General features: G+C 52.2%; 2 protein-coding genes across 2 annotated transcripts in view; one reads left to right on the top strand and one right to left on the bottom strand.

Annotated features, from left to right (window-relative positions):
* The first annotated feature begins 5486 nt into the window (after positions 1-5486).
* On the top strand, positions 5487-16862 carry NENF (neudesin neurotrophic factor). The gene is made up of 4 exons (XM_021063856.2): positions 5487-5694; positions 13937-13997; positions 15062-15165; positions 16340-16862. The coding sequence occupies exons 1-4, from the start codon at positions 5527-5529 to the stop codon at positions 16514-16516; spliced, it is 510 nt and encodes a 169-aa protein (XP_020919515.1). The 5' UTR covers positions 5487-5526; the 3' UTR covers positions 16517-16862.
* Positions 16863-17174: 312 nt separating this feature from the next.
* The window catches only part of LOC102164427 (uncharacterized), a 219616-nt gene continuing 214099 nt past the window's right edge, over positions 17175-22691 (bottom strand). Inside the window, exon 4 of the transcript XR_014816565.1 lies at positions 17175-17309. The gene's annotated coding sequence lies outside the window, so the exon portion shown is untranslated. The remainder of the gene's footprint in view (positions 17310-22691) is intronic.

Here is a 22691-nt window from a genome sequence, read left to right as displayed (position 1 = left end):
CAGTGCAAACCACCAGCATTTCTCATGAATTATTTTCAGTGGCCTCCGAGCGGGTAATCTCTACTTCCCGTGGCTACAGCTATGGTCAAGTCCCAACCCCGCAGCCAGGGAGAACCTGCTAAACAAAGTCCAATCACATCACTCCTCTGTTCCCATCCTTCCAAAGCCAGAGACCTACAAGGCCCTATAGGATCTGCCCTCAGCTCCCACCTTCCCTGACTCTCAGCTTTAACATGCTGAGCCGAAGAGCCTCTGCGCTGGCCGTCCCCTCCTCCTGGGTCTCTCCATGCCTCACCTCCTCTCCTCCTTCAGGTCTTTCTCCCAATCCTTGGCAAGGATGCCCCCTCCAAGCACCCTGTTAAAACAGCAAACCCCGTTGCCAGTTCATCCCCCCTTTGCTGCTTAATTTTTCTCCCAGGCATGTACCACCTTTTTTTTGTTTTGTTTTGTTTTTTTGTCTTTTTGCCATTTCTTGGGCTGCTCCTGTGGCATATGGAGGTTCCAAGGCTAGGGGTCGAATCAGAGCCACAGCAACGCAGGATCTGAGCCGTGTCTGCGACCTACACCACAGCTCACAGCAATGTCAGATCCTTAACCCACTGAGCAAGGCCAGGGATCAAACCTGCAACCTCATGGATTCTGGTCGGATTCGTTAACCACTGAGCCATGACGGGAACTCCAGGCATGTACCACCTTCTGACTTTCATTTATTTTTAGTCTCTCTGCCCTGGACTGTAAGCTCCATGGAGACAGCATTCTCATGTGTTCTGTTCATTGCGTATCCCAGTGCTTCCAACAGTGCCTGGCCATTACTGGTACACAAAGAGTTGAATAAATAAATATGAACAGGGGAGTTCCTGTTGTGGCTCAGTGGAAACGAATCTGACTAGTCTCCATGGGGAAGCAGGTCTGGATCCCTGGCTTCGCTCAGTGGGTTAAGGATCTGGCATTGCCGTGAGCTGTGATGTAGGTCCCTCATTGCTGTGGCGGTGGTGTAGGCCAGCAGCTGTAGCTCCAATTCAGCCCCTAGCCTGGGAACCTCTATATGCCGCAGGTGTGGCCCTAAAAAGCATAAATAAATAAATAAATGAGAATAAGTGAGAGTGAGTAATAGAGCAGCTGTGGGGAAGTGCTGATCGTGGGGGGCCTTAGGATGGCAGGTACTTGTATTTTATTTTTTTTCCCCTTTTATGGTCACCCCTGTGTCACACGGAAATTCTGGGGCCAGGGATGGAATCTGAGCTGGAGCTGCACCTATGCCACAGCAGCAGCAATGCTGATCCTTAATCCACTGTGCTGGGCCAAGAACTGAACAGCATCTCCACAGAGAAAAGTCAGTTCACTAAGCCACGGTGCTGATGGGGAGCTCCCAGGATGGCAGGTGCTTGTGAGTTAAGACCTGAGGGACCAGAGGGTCATGATGCCCTGCACCCCAGGCAGAGGGCACTGGTACGGCACAGAGGCCCAGGCTGGGACCCAAGCAGAAGGCAGTGTGGCCGGAGGGGACCAATGAAGGGGTTGTTAGGAGACAGTCAGAGGGTATAAATGCAGGACTGTGCTGCACACCTGACACTAGCACAACATTGTCAATCAAGTATACATCAGTAAAAATTTTAAAAAGGAGTTCCCATCATGGCTCAGTGGTTAACGAATCCGGCTAGGAACCATGAGGTTGTGGGTTTGATCCCTGGCCTTGCTCAGTGGGTTAAGGATCCAGCATTGCCATGAGCTGTGGTGTAGGTCGCAGACGTGGCTCGGATCCCGCGTTGCTGTGGCTGTGGCGTAGGGCGGTGGCTACAGCTCCGATCAGACCCCTAGACTGGGATCCTCTATATGCTGTGGGAGCGGCCCTAGAAAAGGCAAAGACAAAAATAAAAAATAAAAAAGAAGAAAAGTATAGTCCTAGGAGCAGGCAGAGGCCAGGTTGTGGAGGCTGGGCTGTGCTAGTCTGGGCTTTTTTTTTTTTTTTTTTTTTTTTTTTGGTCTTTTTTGCCATTTCTTGGGCCGCTCCCACGGCATATGGAGGTTCCCAGGCTAGGTCAGGGGTCTAATCGGAGCTGTAGCCACCAACCTACGTCACAGCCACAGCAACATGGGATCCGAGCTGCATCCGAGACCTACACCACAGCTCACGGCAACGCCGGATCCCCAACCCACTGAGCAAGGCCAGGGATCGAACCTGCAACCTCATGGTTCTTAGTCGGATTCGTTAACCACTGAGCCACGACGGGAACTCCTAGTCCTGGGCTTTGCTCTCAGATTCCATCCTCGCCTCTCCTGCTCAGCTCTGGGTCACTGGACTGGCCCTGAAGGCTGGGTTTCCACTGGGTTCAGTCAAGAGGAAGTACTGCTGCCAGACTGGAGGGGATCAGGGCAGGGTGGAAGCCAGGGCTTTTCTTTCTCTTGCTCTCTGCCCCTGATGCTTCCCTCCTAAAACTCCAGCCCCCAGGACAAAGGTTTTTTGCGGTCCTCGCTTCAGCTAGGCGACCTAGGCTTCCAAACTCTAAAACCACCAGGACCAGCGTTCCCATTGTGGCTCAGCGGGTTATGAACCTGACTAGTATCCATTAGGAGGCAGGTTTGATCCCTGGCCTTGCTCAGTGGGTTAAGGATTCAGCGTTGCTGTGAGCTGCCGTATAGGTCACAGATGCGGCTTGAACCTGGCGTTGCTGTGTCTGTGGTGTAGGCCAACAGCCACAGCTCCAGTGCAACCCCTAGCCTGGGAACTTCCATATGCTGTGGGTGTGGCCCTAAAAAAACAAATAAATTATAGACTCACACTCAGTGTCTCAAAGACGGGGAAGCTGGATCTGATCAGTGGAAATTATAGGGAGTTTCTCTGGACTCAGAACAGGTCTAAACAGATAGAACTGTAGGGGCAGAATGGGCTCAAGCAGAGAAGCATTGCCTTATATGCCAAGGAATATGGCGCACCAGGAAGGGGGTGATGTTCTGAGGGCTTAGAGGGTCCTCATCTAGCCTGGAGACCCCATGGCATGGAGTGACATGGACACCGCATGGCTTATACTGCTTTCCACGTCCATAGCATCTTGAGTTTCAACACAGTCCTATCTAGGAGGCTGGCTGGTATGTTCCTAATTGGAAATTAAAATTCAGACAATTTGTGGACAGATCCTGCTGAGGCTACTCGGCACTAGAAACCCATTCTGTTGCAGAAGTACATGGAGGAGAACTTGGTGACGTCACTGCGAAGAGGTCAGGGACAGTCTGAAGGTCAGGGGCAGGCTCCAGGACGCAGGATACTTACTTAAGGTCTCTGCACTTCCGTTTCATCAGGTGTAAACTGGGTGATAATAACAGTTCTTATTTCATGGAGTTATAGTGAAGATTAAATGCTTCAATGCACATCAAAATGCTGGACCCGTGCTTGACACACAGCCAGCCCACCTTTGGTGGCCGGTTCTTCCATCAAAAAATGCTGGCACGTCCCCAAGAACTCAGATCTCAGTCCTCCCTCCTTCCTATCCACAAGCCCTTCCTTCATGACCTCATCTATTCTGCGGCTTTAAATACAGCCTATATATCAAGGATTCCAAAATTTATACCTCTAGCCTGGAACTCTTCTTCCAGTTCCAGACTCGCACGGCCGTCTACTGGATAACTCGCCTTGGATATCTAAGTGTTCTCCAACTGAACAAGCCCGATCTTAATCTTCCCCTAAACCTGCTTCTCCGCCTGTCTTTCCTTACTTCAGTAAATTGCAACTCCATCCTTCCAGCTGCCCAGGCCAAAACCCCCAGGGTCATCTTTGACTCTTCTCTGTCTCTCAGAAGCCCCGTCTCATTCAGCAAATCCTGTCGGCCACACCTTCCAAACACATCATCATCCACCCACTTCTCACCACCTCCCTTGTTAGTGCCCTGGTGCAAACCACCAGCCTCTCTTGCCTGGATTACTGCAGTAGCTCCCGCTTCAGTCTCTTCTCAACACAACAGCCAGAGTCATTCTGTGAGTTAAAATAACATTTTAACCCACTCTTCACAAAAGCCAAAGTCATTCAAAAATAGGCGGCGAGGCCCCAGAAGATCTGCCTTCTCACCTCCATCCCTCTTACCCTACGCCTCTCCCCTCCTTGCTGTTCCTCCAGAAAGCAGAGCACTCCTTCCTCAGCATTTAAAAAGTTTTCCCTTCGCAGGGATGGTCCTCCCCCAGGCTACCTCCCTCACCTCCTGTAGATGTTTATACAAATACTGCCTTCTTCCTGGGGCCTTCCCAAGTCAGCCTATTTAAAATTGCAGACCCCTAGTATGGGAACCTCCATATGCCACGAGTGTGGCCCTAAAAAGACGAAAGACAACAACAACAAAAAGCAGCAGTTGAATATGACTAGGAACCATGAGGTTGTGGGTTCGATCCCTGGCCTTGCTCAGTGGGTTAAGGATCCGGCGTTGCTACGGCTGTGGCGTAGGCCAGAGGCTACAACTCCGATTAGACCCCTAGCCTGGGAACCTCCATACGCCTCCGGAGCGACCCTAGCAAAGGCAAAAAGACAAAAAAAAAAAAAAAAAAAAAAAAAAAGGATTTATGGAGTTCCCATCGTGGCTCAGTGGTTAATGAATGTGACTAGTATCCGTGAGGATGCAGGTTCAATCCTTGGCCTCGCTCAGTGGGTTAAGGATCCCATGTTGCCAGGAGCTGTGGTGCAGGTCGCAGATGCAGCTCAGATCCTGCGGTCCTGTGGCTGTGGTGTAGGCCGGCAGCTACAGCTCCAATTCGACCCCTAGCCTGGGAACCTCCACATGCCACAGGTGCGGCCCTAAAAAGCATAAATAAATGATATAAAAAATAAAATTGCAACTCCCAATGCTCCTTATTTCCTTTGTCCGTTTATTTTTTTTCTCCCTAGCATGCATCACCACCTAACACACTACTGATGTATCTTACTTGTCTATTTCGCCCATAGAATGTAAACTCCATTGGGCCTGGATCTCTCTTATTCAGCGATGTGTCTCCAGTGACCCGGTACACGGAAGCGCTCGAAAAGTATTTGCTGAATAAATCAATGAAGAAATCCTTGCACAAACATTAGCAATGATTACTTCCGCGCATATCTTACACGTGCCCTCCACTTTGCAAAAATCCTTTGGGACACGAAATTTAAATACAACTGGGAAGGGGGAAAAAAATCAGCCAAAAGTAAAAGTGAATTAATGAAGTGGGGGGTTCTAGGTTATAAATATACCTTCCCAGGTGCTGGAATGTCGGGCTGCGCCCGCCCTGGACCTAACCAAGAAACTGCGGGAACACACGCCACTCTCTGGCGCAACTTTCAGTCCGAAGTTTGGAGTCGAGGGGCCGGATTTATCCTAACTCGGTCCGCGGCTTCGGTGGCCCGGCGGCCGCCCGCCCCGGCAGCACGCGGAGGGCGCCGAGTCGGGACCGGCTCCCGGCCCCCGGGCCTGCGGGCGCTGGGCGGGCGCGCGGGGCGGGGTTCGGGGCCCGCGGGGCGGGCGCGCACGGGCTCCACCGCCCAGGCCGCTCCAGCCCCGGCTCGGCGCGCGCACCATGGCGGGCCCGGCGTCCCGACGACGGCTGGCCGCGCTCGCCCTGGTCCTGGCGCTGGCCGCGGGGCTCCGCGCAGCCGGGCCCGGGCAGACGCCGCGCCCCGCCGAGCGGGGGCCCCCGGTGCGGCTCTTCACGGAGGAGGAGCTGGCCCGCTACGGCGGGGACGAGGTGAGCCGGGGAGCGCGGGCCCGGCGCAGGCCTGGGCGGAGTCGCGGCGGCGGCAGGCGCCCCCTTCCGGAGCCCCGGCCCGGCGCTGGGCGCGGGGCCTGCCGGGCCCCTCTCCCCAGGCCCAGATCGCCACCCGGGGCCAAGGGGGCGTCCCGAGCAGCCGCGGCGCCCTGCCGCCCCCTCCCGCAAACCACACCCCGCGCCCGGCGCGTCCCTCTCTGCAGGTTCCTTGAGACGCATCTTGGCTGGCGGTCTGTCCACGAACCTCAAAACTTCCCTGTTTTGAGTGTAAGCGTCAGATGGGGGCGGACACCTCTGCCGGCTCCCTGCGGGAGTGGCGGGGGAGCGAGCGAGGGACCGCAAGGCCTGCGTTGGGGGGAACGGGGGCAGCCAGGGGTGATGCAGGCTTTCCCTGCACCGTCTTCCTGCCCCGGATCCTGGGCTTCCAACGCAGTCGACTCCTCAGACTAGTTCATACTGGCTTTTAACGCTGTGCTCTCGGGGCTGAGCGAGAGCTGGGGTGAGGGCAGAGGGGGATTCGAAGCTTGGAGACAAAAACCGCCCTGCCCCCAGGCACATCCACCCCTGTCCGCGGTACCCAGTGCCCGGGATACTCCTCCAGTCAGCTGACCCTTCGGGTCTTTGGGGTCCTGAGTGGTGGCGGTGGAGTGTGAGAACAAGATGCTTGCCATGGGGGCTGGGGGGCTGATATTAGATCAAGAGATGGGGGTACAGCTTGGTGGGGGAATCAGGGAACTTGATTTTAGAGTTGATAAAAAATCAACTTCCTGTTTTATACTGTGGAAACTGAGGCGGGCCACCGGTTCATGGAAGAACAAGGAAGGAGCCTAATATTGTCTAGTTAAAAACCTCTGGTGTGGGCTCCCTAACCTCCAAGTTCAGCAGCCTTAGATGGACTAGATTCGCAAGGGGGCCTTAGAAACCTGGCCCTTGGGCAGTGGTGCTAGTTTGGGCATCCCTGACTGTAAAGAGGTTGGTTAGAAACCTGAGTCATTGAGCTCACAGGAGGGAGGGAGGGATGTGATTAGATGTTAGGGGACCCCACCTTTTGGAGCAGAAGAGAATTAGATGATAGAGGGGCAGGAAATCTGTGCAGAAAAGAGGTAGCATAGCAGGCCTCCCCTCTTGAGAAGGCCCTCTTGCAAGAGTAGCTCTTGGCTGGTGTCTGGGTTTCCAGGACGTTCGGCACTGCCCTCACAGATGAAGGGGGCTCAGTCTGAGCTCTTCGTACAAACTGGGTTTGTGTTGAACACTGCGGGGCACAGAGGGCCTGCACGACCAGCCGCCAGTAAAAACCTTGGGCTCCGAGTCTCTCATGGGCTTTCCTGGGCAGAAACATCACACACCTGTTGCTGCATCTTGTTGCCGGGGAAGGAATGTGCTCTGAGTGCGACCCCTCATGGGAGGAAGAGGGCATAAGGAGGCCGGCAGGTGGATTCCTCTAGACTCCGCCTGCGTCTGTTCCCTTTAGGGCCCAGCTGTGTATCTTTATTCCCTCACTGTCATAAATCCTGGCTCTGAGGACGACCATATGCCGAGTTTTATGAGTCCTCCTCATGAATCTCCAATGTGGAGGTGATCTTGCCACCCCCCACCCCCCAGCACAGACCTCAAGAAAATAGAGCATTCTAAGTGGAGGTTACTGTGCCCAGGCTGCAGGATGAGGACTGAGAAAAGTCCCTTGCTTGCTATTTATTTATTTATTGCTTTTTAGGGCCACACTTGTGGCATATGAAGTTCCCAGGCTAGGGGTCCAGTCACAGCTACAGCTGCCGGCCTCCACCACAGCCACAGCCACAGCAATGAGGAATCCCAGCCCCACCTGCGACCTACACCACAGCTCACCGCATTGTCAGATCCCCGACCCACTGAGCAAGGCCAGGGATCAAACCTCATCCTCATGGACACTAGTTGGATTCATTTCTGCTGAGCCACAGTGGGAACTCCCAAAAAGCCCCTTGCTTTTTTATGCCAATGTTATTGATTGATTCTCACTTGCAGGAAGGAGAGAGGGAAGCTGGAGTTGGAAGCAGGTTAAGGAAAGAATTGTTTTGGGTGTGGAACCCAGGGGATGCCTGTTGGCAGAGAGAGCAAGAGGAAAGGGGCGGTTGAGTGCCACTGGTTAGAGCTGCTCTGTGCTGAGCGCTGCCCAAGCTGGTTCTGGTTTATGTCTACTGTCCTGGAATAATTATTAATAGCACCCTCTTTCAATCTCAGAAACATTACTGTTTGTATAATACATTGTATGGTCACTCTGTAAGAGTTATTATACCTTTGATTCATAATCTGAGTTTGCATCCTTTTGGGTAAGTAGCTAAACTTCTTGGAGTTTCAATTTTTTTTTTTTCAATCTGTGGTACTTGTATCATTCAGGATTCCACCAGAAACAGAACCAGTTTAAAACAAAACAATTTAAAGCAATATAATATATATATATATATTTAGGAGTACCCGTCGTGGCGCAGTAGTTAACGAATCCGACTAGGAACCATGAGGTTGCAGGTTTGGTCCCTGGCCTCACTCAGTGGGTTAAGGATCCAGCGTTGCTGTGAGCTGTGGTGTAGGTCGCAGTCGCAGCTCGGATCCCGCATTGCTGTGGGCTCTGGCGTAGACTGGTGGCTACAGCTCTGGCTAGACCCCTCCATATGGGAACCTCCATAGGTCGCGGGAGCGGCCCTGGAAAAGGCAAAAAGACAAAAAATAAAATATGAAATAAAAAATATATATTTAAAGAATTGATCTATGTGATCATGCAGGCTGGCTAGGTAAGTCTGAATGCTACTAGGAAGGGCAGACTGGAAACCCCTATGCGGGAGCAGATGCTGCAGCCTTAGTGCTGGAATTTCTTCTTCTTCGGGGAAACCTCAATTCTGTTCTTAAGATCTTTCAGCTGACGGTGCTCAATCGGGCTCACCTAGATTATCCAGGATAATCTCCTTTACGTAAAGTCAACCGACTGGACGTTCATCACATCTTCAAAATACCTCCACAGCAATACCTGGATTCCTAAGTGCTGAACACCTGGATACTGTAGCGAACCCAAACTGACCCAGAAGCCAGCCACCATCAGGGCTGTAATAAGAGGTCCTACTCTATCAGGGGGTTTTGTGAGGATTAAATGAGATGGTGATATGCAAAGTGCTTAGCACAGACCTGGCTTAGTCTTAGCATAGTAAGCATTAATCAATCTTAGCTGCTATTATTTTGATTAGCTTAAAATTATTAAAGATACAAACAAGAGGCAGTGTAACAGGTCCATTATCCTCTTGCGCAATTTGGAAATTGAATAAACTGAAAACCAGAAGGCGTTTTTTGTTTTTTTGTTTTTTGTTTTTGCTTTTTAGGGCCACACCTGTGATATATGGCGGTTCCCAGGCTAGGGGTCGAATTGGAACTACAGCTGCCAGCCTGCACCACAGCCACAGCAATGCAGGATCTGAGCCACATCTGCAACCTACACCACAGCTCATGGTGATGCTGGATCCTTAACCTACTGAGTGAGGCCATGGATCAAACCTTCATCCTCTTGGATGCAGGTCGGATTCGTTAACCGCTGAGCCACGACGGGAACTCCCAGAAGGTGGTTTTTTTTTGTTTGTTTGTTTGTTTTTGTCTTTTGTCTTTTTTGTTGTTGTTGTTGCTATTTCTTGGGCCGCTCCCACGGCATATGGAGGTTCCCAGGCTAGGGGTTTAATCGGAGCTGTAGCCACCGGCCTACGCCAGAGCCACAGCAACGAGGGATCCGAGCCACGTCTGCAACCTACACCACAGCTCACGGCAACGCCGGATCGTTAACCCACTGGGCAAGGGCAGGGATCGAACCTGCAACCTTATGGTTCCTAGTCGGATTCGTTAACCACTGCGCCACGACGGGAACTCCAGAAGGTGTTTTTTGTTTTTGTTTTTTTTAATTAAATAAGTCATCTGACAGCAAAACTCTGCCTGATCTGTACTCCTTTGATGATGGAACTTTGTTGGAGTTATGCAAGTCTATTTGCAGCCTTTCTTTATCCTGCTTAGTGTGAGTGTTCTCTTTTTTGGCCGAGCCTGTGGCATGTGGAAGTTCCAGAGGGAATGTCATCTTCCACTCTCCAAGTACAAAACGGATTTTTGCCATCCTCGGAAAAATATTTCTGCCTTAATTGCACGGTAGGATACCGAATGCAGGGAGGGCTGGCCCCACACCCTCCCCCGCTCCCCTGCCTGCCTCCACACCCTCAGCATGACTTCTGGGCCTGGGACCAGATGTCTCTCTTTAACAGACACTGAATATAGAGCCAACTCTGCCAGGCACTGTCCTAACCGCTTTAAAGCATTAGCTCATTCAGTGGGGACCCACGAGGAGGGGCTGCTGTGATCATTTTTATTCCTCATTTTTCAGGTGAGGAGGGGGCCATAGGGAAGTTAAGTAACCTGCCCAAGTTTACACGGCTAGTGAGTAACAGAGGCGCACCAGGCTGCGCTTTCTCCAGCCTTTCTTTGTTCAAAGAAAATGAACCACCAAGAGGCTCCCTTTCCATCACTCCAGGCAGACAAAAAAACAAAAACACCCTTAAATCTTGGAGTCCCCGTTGTGGCTCAGTGGTTAACGAATCTGACTAGGAACCATGAAGTTGTGGGTTTGATCCCTGGCCTCCCTCAGTGGGTTAAGGATCCGGCGTTGCCATGAGCTGTGGTGAGGGTCACAGATGCAGCTCAGATCTGGCATTGCTGTGGCCCTAGCGTAGGCTGGCGGCTACAGCTCCGATTAGACTCCTAGCCTGGGAACCTCCATATGCCGCGGGAGTGGCCCTGGAAAACAAAAAAATAAAAATTAAAAAAAAAAATCCATCACTCCAGGCAATGACCTGTTCCGGGGTATATTGGGTCAGCTAAGAAGATAGCAGAAGGCAAGCATGACCAGAAATAGAGTTGATTTACAGCGACCCTGGACCCTGAACTTGCCCGAGGCCCCTCTAGTCTTCAGGGCTATTTTTTGTAAATGGCATTTGTGCTCAGTCGCCAGCTCTCCTTGGAGTCTGTGCCAAGGGGGGTGAGGTTACACCTGTTTTCTTTCTAAAAACTTAACGGTAGTGAAGAGTAGGACTATACTTCCTCTGAAAGAATCATTCTGGACAGACAATAAAGAAGGTCCAGATGGTGAAGGCAGGTGGGTAAAGGGGTGAAACCACCCTAACTATATGGTAGAATGATGGCGCCTTGCAGACGTTTTGGCCGGGTTAAGGAATATATATATATTTGTCTTTTTGCCATTTCTTGGGCCGCTCCCACGCATATGGAGGTTCCCAGGCTAGGGGTCTAATCAGAGCCGTAGCTGCCAGCCTATGCCACAGCCACAGCAACGAGGGATCTGAGCCACATCTGCAACCTACACCACAGCTCACGGCAACGCTGGATCCTGAACCCACTGAGTGAGGCCAGGGATGGAACCCGCAACCTCATTGTTCCTGGTCGGATTTGTTAACCACTGCGCCACAACGGGAACTCCGAGGACTATATTTTGCATCCTACCCAGGTATACACACACACAACTGAACAAAATTGCCATGAAGTGATGCTCATTCTTACTATGTGTGATGCACTCTGATGTTTTCTAGTTTATGTTCTATTGTGCACTTTTTTTCCTATTTAATGTTTTTTTCTTTTTACGGCCGCACCTGTAGCACATGGAAGTTCCCACGCTAGGGGCTGACTTGGAGCTGCAGCTGCAATCTACACCACAAGTACAGCAACACCAGATCCTTAACCAACTGAACGAGGCTAGGGATTGAACCTGCATCCTCATAGACACTATGTCTGGTTCTTAACCCACTGAGCCATAGCAGGAACTCTCTCCTATTTCATTTGAAATGAAAAAATCTGGGAGTTCCCGTTGTGGCTCAGCAGAACCTGACTAGTATCCATGGGGATGTGGGTTCGATCCCTGGCCCTGCTCAGTGGTTTGGGGATCCAGTGTGGCTGTGAGCTGCAGTGTAGGTTACAGACTTGGCTTGCATCTGGTGTTGCTGTGGCTGTGGCATAGGCTGGGAGCTATAGCTCTGATTTGACCCCTAGCCTGGGAACTTCCATATGCCATGGGGGTGGCCCTAAAAAGAAAAAAAAAATCTGTTGATAAATCACAAAATTGATTCCATGACCTACAAATTTGTTACCAATGCCAATTGTAGATTTAAAAAAAAAAAATGGCCTGGAGTTCCCATTGTGGCTCAGTGGTTAACGAATCCGACTAGGAACAATGAGGTTGCGGGTTCCATCCTTGGCCTCACTCAGTGGGTTAAGGATCCGGTGTTGCCGTGAGCTGCGGTGTAGGTTGCAGACGTGGCTCGGATCCCTCGTTGCTGTGGCTCTGGCATAGGCTGGCAGCTACGGCTCCGACTGGACCCCTAGCCTGGGAACCTCCATATGCTGCGGGAGTGGGCCTAGAAAATACAAAAATAAAAAATATTTTTTTAATACTAAATAAAAAAAACATGGCCTTAGGCCATTGGAGGGCCTAGGTATTTCTGCAGCAGAAAATATCTGTAGTAGTTTCCCTCTTTTTCCAGGAGAAGAGTCACTGGTGAGAAACTTCTGTTCTGTCCACCAGCCTCCGGGACAGGGTCTGGCATGTTGGAGGCTCAGGAACCGATGGCCTTCCTGCCTGCACCAGGCTCCAGGGCTCTCCCAGCTGTGGAGGAGGCCCTCCTTCCTCTGCCCCACAGCTCTTGTATCCCTTTGTCATGGTAGCTCAGGTGACACTCTGTCCTGGCCCTGCCTGGCCACAGGCAGGGAGGCAGTCCAGGTGGTAAGACAAGCCCAAGAGAACAGCCTCCCATCACTTACACGGCGGCTCCCCTGGTTCCTAACATCTGGGTGCCTCCAACCCACTTCCTTTTTCTTCGTGGCCCTAGGTCTTTGGGGTTTTTTAATATATTTTTTTTATTATAGTTGATTTACAATGTTCTGTCAATTTCTGCTGCACAGCAAAGTGAACCAGTTTTACACACATATACATTCTTCTTCTCATATTATCTTCCATCATATTCTACCCCGAGACCAGATACAGTTCCCTGTGCACCACAGCAGGACCTCATTGCTTATCCATTCTAAGTGTAATAGTTTGCGTCTACTGACGCCAAACCCCCAGTGCCCTGGGTCTTTTGAATGAATTTCCCAGGACACTAACCCTCTCCTGGTCCCAGACAGGTGCACTGTCCGGGTGCTCTGGGCCCTCTGGCGGGACAGGCCAGAGAGGGGACTGTGCCGTGGATTCCCTGGCTCTGGGGTCCAGAACCTGCTTCCCCTCCGATTTGCTCTGTGACTCTGGGCAAGTCTTAGAGTCTCCCTGGATCTGAATAATGACGGTGCATCTGTAACTTGAAGGTGTTAGATTATCTTCATGGTTCCTTCTGGTTTTAACTTAAAATTCTTCCAGAGTCCTTGTCCTTGGAAATTACATTTCTTTTTCTATCTTCTTTAGTAAACCCATGAATATAGCAAAAAAAAAAAAAAAAAAAAGTGTAAAACCCTTGTTACATGCTACAAGTGTACATTGTGAGAACTGCAAGGGGACAGCATAACTTATACGTTGCTAGCACTGTCAATGGTTTTTTGAAGGATAAACTAATAAAATATAAAAAGTGATGGTTCATCTACTTTGACCTAGGAATTTGATATATTGAAATAGGCCTCAGTGAAAAAAACTCAACAAATTTGAAGTAACTTCTAGAAAGATATTGGTAATGCTGCCATTATAGTTCTAAAGAATTGGAAACAATCTAAATTCCCCAAAGAGAAGAATGGCTAAACGAGCAAGTGCACAGTATCTCTAAAATAAGATAGAACTGTTTAAGTGACGCCGTTTTGGTGACTTGAATACAGGAGAGTGTTTGTGTGAACTAACATTACCTGTAAGAAGTAAAATATAAAATAGATTGTTGATACTGATTACACCTATGTATGTACATATGTGGACTGATTTAAGCAATTCATCATGTAATATTCTTTAGAAATTTTAATCTGTATAGAGTTGTTCCATTCCTGATTTTTTTTTTTTTTTTTTTTTTTTTTTTAAGAAAGGCATTGCCTTAAGCTTGTCATGATACTTGCCACTTTTCAATAAGGCTGCTTTGGGACCGTCCCACCACCCTGTGCTCAGCCCGGGTGGGGAGGGGTTTTTCTAACTTGAGCTGGGAGAGCCGGGCTGTTGGCTCCTCCTCAGCTCTTCTCTCCTGCTTTCCAGGAAGATCAGCCCATCTACATGGCAGTCAAAGGGGTGGTGTTTGATGTCACTTCGGGAAAGGGTAAGTGGCTTGGCTTTTTGCATCCTTACTTCTGAGGAGCGTGGCAGCCAGAGTGGGTGCTGGAGGTCTGAGGGAAGGGGAGGGAACGCTGGGCAAGTCCTTTTCCCCTGGACGGAGGTAGCAGTCTTTGTCAGTTGTACTTCAACAGTTTTTTTCTAATCATCTCATGCTCCTGCTCAGTTTTCCATGGCTCCCCGCTGCCCATAGAATCAGAGTCAAACTGGGTGATTTACCCTGGGTAAAGCAGTGAGAGGAAGAGTGTTACTTAGCAAAGAGTTGAGATCATAGAACATTATAGAACAGTTTAATGCCATTTCATGGTTTCCCTAATGGAAACTACCACTGAAATCATGGAAGCAGTTTTGTAATGGTTCATTGTGTATTCGATACCAGACACAAGCTGTTTGGAAGTGGATTTGGTTTCCAAGAACATTTAAGAAGACAGATCATTTTTCTTGTTTACATTAAAAAAAAAAGTTTTTTTTTTTTGGCCATGTCCGTGGCAGTGACAAAGCCAGATCCTTAACCCGCTAGGCCACCAGGAAACTCCTAAATATTTTAAAGAGGTTTTTGTTTGTTTGTTTTGTTTTTGTCTTTTTAGGGCTGCACTCACAGCATATGGAAGTTCTCAGGCTAGGGGGCGAATAGGATCCACAGCTGCTAGCCTACATCACAGCCACAGCCAGGCCACAGCCGAGCAGCGTCTGTGACCTATGCCACAGCTCAGGGCAATGAGGGACCCTTAACCCACTGAGGGAGGCCAGGGATTGAACCACATCCTCATGGGTACTAGTCAGGTTCCATACCAATGAGACGCGATGGGAACTCCGAGATTATTTTCCTTCTGTATCTTTAAAAAGTCACCTCTCAACCCAGCCTGTGTGACTTCCTCCATATTCTGAATTAGTGGAATGCAGCTGGAAGGCTGGGGGCGCCTTAATGGACTTGGGTCCTGGGGGCTGTCCTGTCGGGCGGGGCCTCTCCAGGGTTGGGCGGGGCCTCAGAAGCCCCGCCCCCTGCCGTGTACAGGCTCCCGCCATCCTCTCCCTTCCTCCCCGCTGCAGAGTTCTATGGACGAGGAGCCCCCTACAACGCCTTGACCGGGAAGGACTCCACCAGAGGGGTAGCCAAGATGTCCCTGGACCCTGCAGACCTCACCCATGACACTGTGAGTCACATTAGGAGCCTCTGGCAAGCTGTCGCACCCCCTTGGCCCGTGCCCACCCCCACGCCCCCACCTCTGGGCAATAGCGAAGCTCCCTAAGTAGCCTGTTTTATGTTCCAGTGAGCTCGGTGTGGTAGCCAGTTGGTTTCCTGAAGTAGGTGTCTTACTGTGCCACTCTTCCTTCTGAGTAAGAGTGGCTCCCCATTGCTTACAGGGTCAAGTCCACTTTCTTGTGAACTTGTGATCAAAGTCGGTGAACTTCACAGTTAGGCCCCTGCCCTGGCAGCCCCCTCCCCGCCAGCCTCTTATAGATTTGCAGTTCCTCTCTGAGACCCGTTTTCCAGGCCATTCTTGGAGGCTTAGGGAGGCTTCAGAATGAACGGGGTTGAAAAGCAGCGTCTCCCTCATGCTTGTACTTCTTTGAAGGAGAAAATCGCATTAACAAAAACCACTTTGGGATCTAAGTCATCCCAACAGAAAGGCTGGCATTCACCCCGACTGCTCAGATGCAGCATATGCAAGTTCCCAGACAGGGGTAGAATCAGAGCTGTGGCGACCTATGGCTGCTGACCTATGCCACAGCCATGTGGCTGCCGACCTATGCCACAGCCATGTCAGACCAGAGCCACCTCTGCGACCTACACCACAGCCCACAGCAACACTGGATCCTTAACCCACCAAGCAAGGCCAGGGATTGAACACGCAAGCTCATGGTTCCTAGTCGGATTCGTTTCAGCTGAGCCACAGTGGGAACTCCCAGATGAGCCCAACTCTTAAGCCACAACGTTAAAGAAACAAATTCAGAAATTCCAGAGCAGGGAAGGATGTCTGAATTTCTAATGCGAGGAGTGCAGAGAGCGGGGATCAATCAGGCAGAGGAGGTGGCTGCAGACTGCACAGCGGCGCCCCCTGCTGGCCCAGGCCGAGTGTTCCCCGGAGTCTACGTCAGCAGAGACCACAACACATGACGCAGCCTCGGCTCCCCCCACCTCACCCCCAGCATACATGCACACACAGGCTTGTCTCTTTAAAAAAGGCAGTTGTCCATGATTTGGTTTGGGGACCTTTCTTCTCTTGCACTGGGGGTGTGGGGAGAGTAAGGCGGGCGGGATGGTGAGAGGCGGTGCCAAACCCAGTTGACTCCTCCCCGCACCTGTCTTGGGCTTTTCTCCCCAAGACGGGCCTCACGGCCGAGGAGCTGCAGTCCCTGGATGACGTCTTCACCAGAGTGTACAAAGCCAAATATCCCATCGTCGGCTACACGGCCCGGAGAATTCTCAATGAGGACGGCAGCCCCAACCTGGACTTCAAGCCTGAAGACCAGCCCCATTTTGACATAAAGGACGAGTTCTGACGTCCCGTCTGCCGGACCACGTTCTTTCGAGGGTGCGGCAGGGAGACACTCAGGGCAAAATCCCCTGAAGAAGAGGCTGCTTGAGCCTCTGGTCACCAGCCCCGAATAAAGCAGACGTTTAGCCCGGATCGCTGAGCGCCCTCATTGCCCTTGAGCAGGTGCTCTGCCCCCCTGCCTGCACAGCAGCCAGCTGGGAATAGCAGCCGAGGGGACACCTCCTAGGTGTCATCGTGGGCGTCGGGGGTGGAGCAATTACGAGTGACCTTTATTTCTTCTTTATATTGCTCTCTACTTGCCAAGTTTTCAACAGTGACCGTGTTTACGTCAGAATAAACACCAAAATAAACCTGCTGGTCTCACGAGAGAAGGATTCTTCCAGGGCACCCTCTCCGTGGAGCCTCAGCGCCACGTGTTGGGGGGCAGCCTAGCGCTGCCCCCTCTGCTGGCTGCTTTCTGTCTCCCCAGCCTGTGAGGGGCTGGGCGGGCGGGAGCATCTGCCAGGTGTGGCAGAAGTGGGGTGCATTAGGTGGAGGGTGGAGAATGGGAAAGGGAGCTATTAAAGGGCCTGGCTTTCCACTCCCCGCCCCCGGCAGAGTGCTGGTGTGACTGGCTTGAGCCCCACCTGTAGCTGGAAAGTGGTGAGGAGGGCTGGGGTCCGGGTGGGTGGAGGCTGGCCTGGAGGTCATTCCAAGGCTGCTGAAGCACATGCCACTCGCTGGACTCAGGTCAGATTTCAGACGGAAATGCCTTTTGAGGGCAGGATTTTTCCAGACATGTTTGGCAGCGTCTGGAGCTGCCAAAAAAAATTACAATTTTTGCTTGTCACAACTGCAGGATGCTACTAGAACCTAGTGTCCGCGGACGTTGTTAAACATCCCACAATGTGCAGGACAGGACACCCCACCCGCCCCCGCCACCAAAGAACTGCATGGCCCAAAATGTCGATTGTGCCGAGGTTGAGAAAACTTGCATTAGAATCGTCCTGGAAGTTTTATGGTAGAGGTGAATTTCCCTGACATAAATTTTGTCTTTTATGAAAACAAGGAGCAGCTCCCCACAAGAAAGGATTTTTATTCTAAGCAGAAGACTCCCCTGGGGTGACTGCTCCAAAGGCTGATTCCTGTGTCACACCCCCAGGGCTTACGGTTTTATTTCTAGAACATGGTCTGGGAACTGCACGTGTAATGAGCTCCCCGGGAGGTTGTGATACACTGGGGCCCAGATATACTTTGAGAAACCCCACCTCTGCCTTAGCAGTCCCCTCAGGGAGACTTTCCAGATTGATTCTGAGGACCAGGTTTGACCTTTGCTTTACTCTTTGGTGTGTCCAGACTAACTCCTGGCTCCCCCTCAAGAAGTGGGGAGCTTGCTGGCCATCTGAGAGTAATGGGTCTAGAACTTAGCCGACAGGATTCTTGACCTAGAATTCACCAAGTTGTTCCTGTGGCCGAGGCAGCCTGTACTGGGACGTTTTGCCCCCAAACAGATGGTGTGTGGATGAATGCACACGATTATAAATCCCCAGAGAGAGAGGACTTTTTAATGTCCCATCCACTTCCTGCATCACCAAGCAAAGAGGGGCTAGGATTCCCTTCCTGAGAGCCCCATCTCCGCAGGGGGGCAAGGTCTCCAAACTCAGGTCCCTGGGAATTTCCCAGCAGCACTGCTTCCCTCACTCGCCTCTCCTCCCCTTGCCCCCATCACAGCGGTGTTCCCTGGGGGTCTTCGATCCTCACTCCTGGGGAAATGCTGCTTAGTTCCCCACCCGCCACTTCAGAGACCACCTCCTGCAGCTCAGTAAGGATCTCCTCTCAATTCGAATGCCTCTCACTTAGAGGTTCCAGGCAAGCCTTTGCCAGGACAGAGCACACAAAAATCTAGGCACCTAAACAGGCTCCACTCAGGGAGGGGGACACAGGCTGGCCTGGCGATTTGCATCGTTGGTGTCTGCAGGATCCAAGGAAAGAAACACAGATCCCTGGCACCCAGAGCCTGCTGCTCGATTCCCCCCGCGCTCCCGCATTGCTTATCCTGTCTTCTTTATTCCCTCCTTCCAAGACCGGCCTGGACCCAGCTCTGTCGGGAGCCTTCCCCTTCTGGGAACACAGGTAGCTTAGCTCTCACCTGCTTTGCTCGTTGCCTGTTGGTGAGATTGTCTCCCCCAAACAGGAGAGCCTCGGGGGCCCAGCACCAACACGCATCTAGGGTGGACAACCTCTCCTGACTTCCTGGGTTTGACACTGAAACCCCTCAGTCCTGAGCAGACCCGAAGGACAGAACCACACCAGCCGCTGAGGCCAGCCGTCCTCCCAGCAGAGGGCCCGGGCCCAGGGGCGAGGTCGTGTGCCACAACGGGATGAAGAAGGAGAAAGGAGCTCTGATCTTTACCCAGGAGAAGCAAAGGTGAAGGAAGGGCCATGGGAGAGTGGAAGGGGGTTGGGCTCTTAACCACTCAGGTTCAAGTTCAACCTCTCAGAACCAGACACTCAATTTCTGGCCTATAGTAGGTACCCAGCACATTGGGGTGGTGTTGATATTGCTGTAATTCATGATTCCCCAAATCGAAGTTCCTCCCGCGAGCTGCAGCCCCTCCATAGTCTCCCAGCTCCTCCGGCCTCGTGTTTCCTGCATCCAGAGTGCTTGTCATTCCCTCTGTGCTCCTGGCCAGCAGCAGCCCAGGCAGCAACGAGCCAGCTCCCTGGCCATTACAGGGATGAAGAGCCTGAAAGGTTTAAAGGCGGGAAACAAGGCCCTGGAGCAGGGAGCCTGGTTCTCCATCCCAAAGGCAAGACCGCTAAGCACTGGATGTGCCAGAGGGGAGAGCGATGGGGCTGACCGACCTGCAGAAGGGCAGCAGAGAGGCCTGACCAGCAGGCCAGCTCCTAGAGGTGGGGCCGTGCAGAGAGCCTCCTCCTGCCCAGATCTCAGCCTGAACCTGGATGGCTGACTGCCCGACTCTCACACCTCATGGCCTCCGGTTGTCTGCTCACCCCATTCTTAGCCTCCAGGAAAAAAATTAAGGTCTAAATAAGGCAGCCTCACCCGCTACCTTGGCTTCTTTCATAAGGCTGCTTTTCAAAGCCCCAGGCTCCACAAGCATGGCCTGTAGGCCCTGTCAGCTCCCGGGGCTTCTAGAGATGGAGGTTTCCAGAGCACAGAGGCCTTGCTCAGGCAGGCCTGGAACTGCATGGGCTTCTCCCAGGAGACGGGCAGGCTGCCCCATGGCCGGTGGGGAAACCAACCAGGCAGAGGTTGGCCCTGCAGGCCTCTGTCCAGGACATCAAGTGTAATCACTGCCTTGATACCATGATGTGTGGCTCATTTTTTATGCTCCATTTCACCATCTGTCAGCCCAGCACACGTGGTGTCGTCCCTCAGTGCCAGACTCAGCTCTTCCATGGGCTCCTCTGCCAAGTGAGCTGCTCTGAGCCATTCTGGGGCTCTCCCAACGGCAAGTGCAAGGACTTTACCTCGTGGGAGCAGCCCTCCACCAACAGGGCTGGAGCCAGCCAGCCAGTCCCACAGCGCCAGGCCTGTTCTGCAGCTTCCTGCGGGGCCGGGGACTCAGCCCCAGCTGTGCACACAGGAATCAGCTCAGTAACGGCTTGGCCTTGAACTGGTTGATGCCATGGATCACTTCCAAAACATTCATTCCTGTGCACAAGCCCCTACCTGGTCTCTGCTTTGAGGGGAGAACCCAGGTCCAAAGTTTACTTCCTAAGACACTAACACTGTCCCCTTAAGCCAGACTCAGGCTCACTGGTGACATCGGACGTGTGCACAGCAGTTTACAAAGCTCTTGTCCCAGTGACTCTGGCTTACACATCACCCCCAGAACTTGGGGGCGTGAAGCAGCTATTTTTTTTTTCTCTTTCTTTCTTTTTTGGCTGTCCCGTGGCGTATGGCATTCCCAGGCCTGGGACTGGACCTGAGCTGCTGTAGCGACCTATGCTGCAGCTACAGCAGTGCTGGATTCTTTAACACATTGTGCCTGGGCCAGGCCAGGGATTGAACCTGCAGCCTGGGGCTGCAGAGACGCCACCGATCCCATGACGCCACAGTGGGAGCTCTGAAGCAGCTAGTCTTCGTGCTCAGAGATTGTGTGTGTCACTAACTCTGAGAGGGCACAGTGGGAACACTTGTTGGCCCCTGATGTCTAGGGCCTCAGCCAGAAAGAGGATGCTCACACACAGGTCGAGGTGACTCTGGCTGGCTGCGGGCAGGAGCTCCCCTCCTCTCCATGTGTGACCCCTGCCTTTATGACCCAGCCTCCGGCACCAGGCAGCATCACTTCCACTGGCCAAGGCAGCCACAGAGTTCCGCCCAGGGTCAAGGGGCACCGGGCCATCTGGGGAAGATACAGTCTGCTATTGTTCCTCCCACACCATCTCATCCGATTCTCAGAAGAGACGGCGTCTTGTCTCTGGGTTTGCGGCACTCAGCCCAGAGCCGGGCACAGAGCAGGTGTGCAGGAAATCTCATTTGTTTTGCAGAGAGAGAGAGAGACACGGTTTAGCGACAGACTGAACCGGTGTGAATCCTGGTTTCATGACTCACTCGCTGTAAGATCCTGGAGAGGTTAGTTCGCTTCTTTGAGCCTCAGTTTCCTTTAAATGGGAGCCTGACAGTTCCCGTTGTGGCGCAGCGGAAACAAATCCGACTAGGAACCATGAGGTTGTGGGTTCCATCCCTGGCCTCACTCAGTGGGTTGAGGATCCAGCATTGCCCTGAGCTGTGGTGTAGGTCACAGATGCAGCTCTGATTCAACGCCTAGCCTGGGAACTTCCATATGCCACAGGTGTGGCCCAAAAAAGCAAAACAACAAACGAACAACAAAACAAAACAAAACAAAAAAACGGGGGGAGGGGGAGGTGCTGAAGTACCCACTTCACAAGATTGGTGCTAGGCTCAGGCTCGGTAGTGTATGTAGCATGCATGGGATGCAGATGTGACATGTGACATGTGAGCGGACTCCTGACACCAAGGGTGTCACCTTCTCATTTCCCCATTCCATTCCACCCCCACCAGAGGACTGGCTTCTCAGTCTTCCCAGCAGGTTCATGAACCGAGGTGATAAGAAACCTTTAGTTGTGTGTGCAGGGTCCTGGCAACAGGCTGGGGTTGAAGGAGTCAGGGTGACAGCTACAGCTTCCTCCCCTCCCCTCCCTGGACACTAGCTGCTCAGCCAAGCACTATAAGCAGTAACTCAGCTCCCCTGATGGAATCTGCCTCCAAGAGCTCAGACTCTCTGGTTCCCCAGAGGCCCTGGAGATTCCCCCACAGGCCCAGGGGCACAGGGAACCATGCCCTCACCAGGGTACCGCCTGGACAGCAGTCTTGCTGCCAGAGGCCTAATGCCAGGTGTGCCTAGGGGTACCCGCTGTGGTGCAGCTTGTCCCCCGCCCCCAGCTTTCACTTCTCCTGGGGCTGGAGCCTGCCCCACACTCCAGAAGTTAGATGACTTCAGTTCTAGAAGGTGCCTCACTCACAATCTCCCTTAGCCCCTTGCCCATGCTGTCCTCTCTGCCCGGAATCCTCCTACCCCTTGGCCACATCCCCTGCAAAACCTTATCCTGGCTTAGAAGTCATCTCACCAAGGAAGTTTCCCTGGCTCCCTCCCTGCCAAGATGGTACCCAGCATGCTCCGTGGAGCAATGGTGTTTTTTTAATTTTTTATTTATTTTTATTTATTTATTTATTTATTTTTGTCTTTTTGCTATTCCTAGGGCCGCTCCCACAGCATGTGGAGGTTCCTAGGCTAGGGGTGGAATCGGAGCTGTAGCCGCTGGTCTGCAACCTACACCACAGCTCACGGCAACGCCGGATCCTTAACCCACTGAGCGAGGCCAGGAATCGAACCCGCAACCTCATGGTTCCTAGTCGGATTCGTAAACCACTGAGCCATGACAGGAACTCCTGGTGTTTTTTAAATTATCCTTCTCTCCCCCAGGCTGAGATGCACTCGCCCTGCTCCCAGTCGTCTCTCCACCCCCAGCACACTGCCCAGCACCTTCTGGGTTTGATGAAATGAGTGAGTGGGTGAATGGATTCGTGCTCCCACACCCAGGGCCCCCCTCGCCTCGGCAGTCTCCACCCACCTGCACTTGGGGATGTAGGTCTGAATCCCAGGCCTCATCCTGGGGCTTCACCACAGCTCCCATCCCTTGGCACCAGT

The sequence above is a fragment of the Sus scrofa genome, chromosome 9 (assembly GCF_054392235.1).
Source record: "Sus scrofa isolate SSC_HxYL_T2T_F1_AM1 chromosome 9, Sscrofa_HxYL_maternal_Yorkshire_Landrace_v2.0, whole genome shotgun sequence".
Classification (NCBI taxonomy): domain Eukaryota; kingdom Metazoa; phylum Chordata; class Mammalia; order Artiodactyla; family Suidae; genus Sus; species Sus scrofa.
This window is presented reverse-complemented; position numbering and strand designations above follow the sequence as displayed.